At 55.4% G+C, this 3,196-nt stretch overlaps 1 protein-coding gene across 1 annotated transcript in view; it reads right to left on the minus strand.

Moving 5' to 3' along the window:
• The window catches only part of Gbx2 (gastrulation brain homeobox 2), a 10,970-nt gene extending 8,021 nt beyond the window's left edge, over positions 1-2,949 (minus strand). The window contains exons 1-2 of the mRNA XM_010626161.2: positions 2,805-2,949; positions 131-416 (exon numbers count right to left, since the gene is read on the minus strand). Of these exons, the coding sequence (XP_010624463.1) occupies positions 131-416; positions 2,805-2,949 (431 nt within the window). The remainder of the gene's footprint in view (positions 1-130; positions 417-2,804) is intronic.
• Positions 2,950-3,196: the final 247 nt, after the last annotated feature.

Consider the following 3,196-nt stretch of genomic DNA (forward strand, 5'->3'; position numbering starts at 1 on the left):
AGGCTGGGGAGGGGGGCGGAGGGGCCCTGGACTGGCGCTGATTTCTGCCCGCCCGCTCTGCCTCTGGCCGGGACCCTTGTCACCTGGCTTTATCTCTTCCCCCCGCACCCCGGGATTCCAGCGGCCCCACCTTTGGGGGACTTCAAACGCCCGGCCACCAGGCTCCCGGGCTTTCATCTCCCGCACAGCAGGCATTATTTGCGGGACTTCACAGGCATGCAAATCCCGGGCGGGGGTAGCCTGGATGCGCAGAGGCCAGGAGGGGTGGAAGGGGCTCCGGCCTGGGCACGGGGTCTTGGGGACCCCCTGCACTGATGGTCCTGGGGAGCTGGAGTCTGCTCGGGGTGGGCACCGCATCCTGCCTTTCTGCTCCTCCTGGAAGGTGACTGGTGCCTCTGGTGTGCTCGGAGTGGACGCTGCGGAAGGACGCTGTATAGCATGGGGGAGCCCGAGGCGTTTTTGCTCTTCTCAGACCCGTGTGGAAAAGGCGGGCCAAGAACCCCAGCACTCCTGTCCCTCCGGGGACCTCTGGACCCCCAGGCCAGGGCTCTGCTGCCACCCCCGGCCCGGACCCTCACCGGTGCGCTGTGTTTCAAAAAGGACAAGGCGCCCGGAGTGCATCCAGTTAACTCCTTAGAAACTCTGGTCAGGGAAGAGGCCACTGGGATGGGCAGTGACCCACTGCAGGGTGCCTAGGATTTCCACTTCTACAGGAGGACTGGAAGCAGTGATTTCTGCTAGTGACCGCTGTTTCTCTTTTCTTGAGAAATATCTGCACAGTAAGGCTCCATTCTCCTCTCTGATTGTCCCCTCATCCCAAGACAGGGGCAGGGCCATGGGTATGAAGAGAAAGGAGAGATGCTGACTGCACAGGGAGAGAAACTTGGAATGGCCTTTCTCCCAACAAATGCCCCAAGCAGTCCACCTAGGGAAAGATCCCTGTGGAAAGTTTGTCTAGGAAATCTGCTCATCTGCACCACATGGTGGGCTGGTTATGTCTGGAAGTAACCAACATAGACCTTCTGAGGTTGCCCCAGATGACAGTGGTGACCATCTGGTGATGGTCCTGTAGGGAACCCCATTAAATGACAGGCCCTTCCAAGGAGAGAGAAAGAGGGGAGTGGGTGCTAGTGGGGGGTCCCTACGAATCAACAAGAAAATGGAGACAGAACAGATGGCAGCCTGCTTTGCAGGGACCCTTCCCTTAAAATAGAGCACCCCATTGCAGAATCAGGGACTGGAAGGACACTTATTCCAAGACCACCGAAGGTAGGCACATTTCCAGGCCAGAGGAGAATCGCAGGGGTGAAGGTCCCAGATCTTTCCTCTTCTTTGAGAGGCTTGAAAGCCATGGAGAACCACAGCCAGTGAGCCTCAGAGTCAGCAGTGGGGGCTGTGGTCCAAGGACTCACTCTGCCTGCCCCTTCAGACTCCAGGGACCCTCACCTGGCCCAGGCCCCTCACAAGGCCAAACCAGTGAGACAATCTGAAGTGAGATCAGGGTTAAACCAGACTCCCAGCCACTGCCAGACAAGGTAGTGGCCAAGCACAGGAGGGAACCCTCCTCACCTTGAGTTCTGCAACCAGTTCCTAAAATGCACAGCCCCTCCTTGGGGGTGATCTCAGCCACCACTGGCATCTGTGACCTTCTCAGCCATTGAAGCAGAGAACCTTAGAGTTTCCTCTGTGATCTGAAAAAAAAAAAATACAGATGGCTCAATCTGTATGATTTTGCTGTAATTATGATGGATGTGGCCTGCAGTCCCCAAACTTAGGGGAAAGAAAGAACCAGGATCCAGGCCGGAGAACAGACTAAGACTTCAAGCTAAATTCAGCCGGTGCCCATACTGCCAGGGTCGAGGTGGGTCACACAGGAACCAAAGGAGGGGGGCCCTCGAGTTACAGCAAGGGAGGAAAACTTCTCAGAGCTGTGCCTCATACATTCCTGAGAGACACTTTTTTTAAAAAAACAGAGTTGGGGAAGAACCCAGGGCTTCATGTGCCCTAGGTGAGGGCTCTACCACTGAGCTATATCTCAGGGAGTGGTATTTTTTTTTTCCTCCAAATGATGCTCAGGGAAAAGGTGTTGGTGCTCTGCTGCGTCGTGACTGTTCTGTGCGTGACTCTTGAGCATCCTGCAGGGAAAAACTCCTCCCGTGGACTGTGCACCATTTCCCCGCAGCTCCTCTCCACCCCACACTGAGCCATACTCTGCCACCGAAGGTGTTTACTACATGCAGGGGACACACTGACACTAGCAGAGGGGCACAAGCTGCTTCTGGGGACCCATGGTGTCAGATGCCGGGGGTGGTCAGGCAGTGAGGGACACGCAGCGGGGCAGAGGCCACGTCCTGTCTGTCTACTTCTTCTGCTGTCCTCCTAGGGGTAAGAGAAAAGCACCAGAGCCAGGAGTGGCCCAGCTGTCCCTGCCTGGACAGACCTCTGGCTATTATAATTTCCCCCTCTTCTTCAGTTTCACAAACAACGAAACAAGAGCACCCACAAACCTTAAGGAAGGAGGGACTTCTTAAAGTTCAACTTCATACTAACTAAAAAAACAAAGCTTTCAGTTTGGCTCTGTCAGTATTTTATAAATTATTTGGAAATGTATTCTGTAGGATGGAATGATTAAATACTTTATTGGACAAGCCAACTTTCACTTCATGCATTTTTAAAATTTTAATCACCTAACCAGGTTGTCAGAAACCTGTAAACAGAATTCAAGTAAGTATAGATTTTGGTGAACTACGGAAGGAATGGCCGGAAACGGCTTCAGAATTTCTAAACTTTAGGCTGAGAAGCACCGAGGGCGCGCGGAGCGCCCTCTAGGGACCATGCGAAGAACAGCTTGTCCTCCAGGGCCTCTGCGCTCCGCGCCTCCGGGAAGCAGATGGACGCCCGGCTGCGGTCTCCTGGGGTCGGAAGGGCCGGGGCGTCTCTCTTTTTCATGCCTACGTTGGGCAAGGAAAAGAAAACTGCCGAATTATTTTTATTTTTGACGTCTAGGCCCCAAGAGCAGCCTTTCCCGCCCCCCCCACCCCGCGGTGGCGTAGGGCGTGAGAAGTGGGCGCGTTAGGGGAGACCCACACCGACGCCCTTTAGCATCGGCTCAGGGCTCCCGGCTCGGTGCGCCCGGCAGGTCCTGGCCTGGGCGACGGAGTAGAGCGCGTGGTCGTCAGTGGCCGTGGGGGCCCAA

This window comes from Fukomys damarensis, unplaced genomic scaffold, assembly GCF_012274545.1.
Source record: "Fukomys damarensis isolate Sample0158 unplaced genomic scaffold, DMR_v1.0_HiC HiC_scaffold_16, whole genome shotgun sequence".
Lineage (NCBI taxonomy): Eukaryota > Metazoa > Chordata > Mammalia > Rodentia > Bathyergidae > Fukomys > Fukomys damarensis.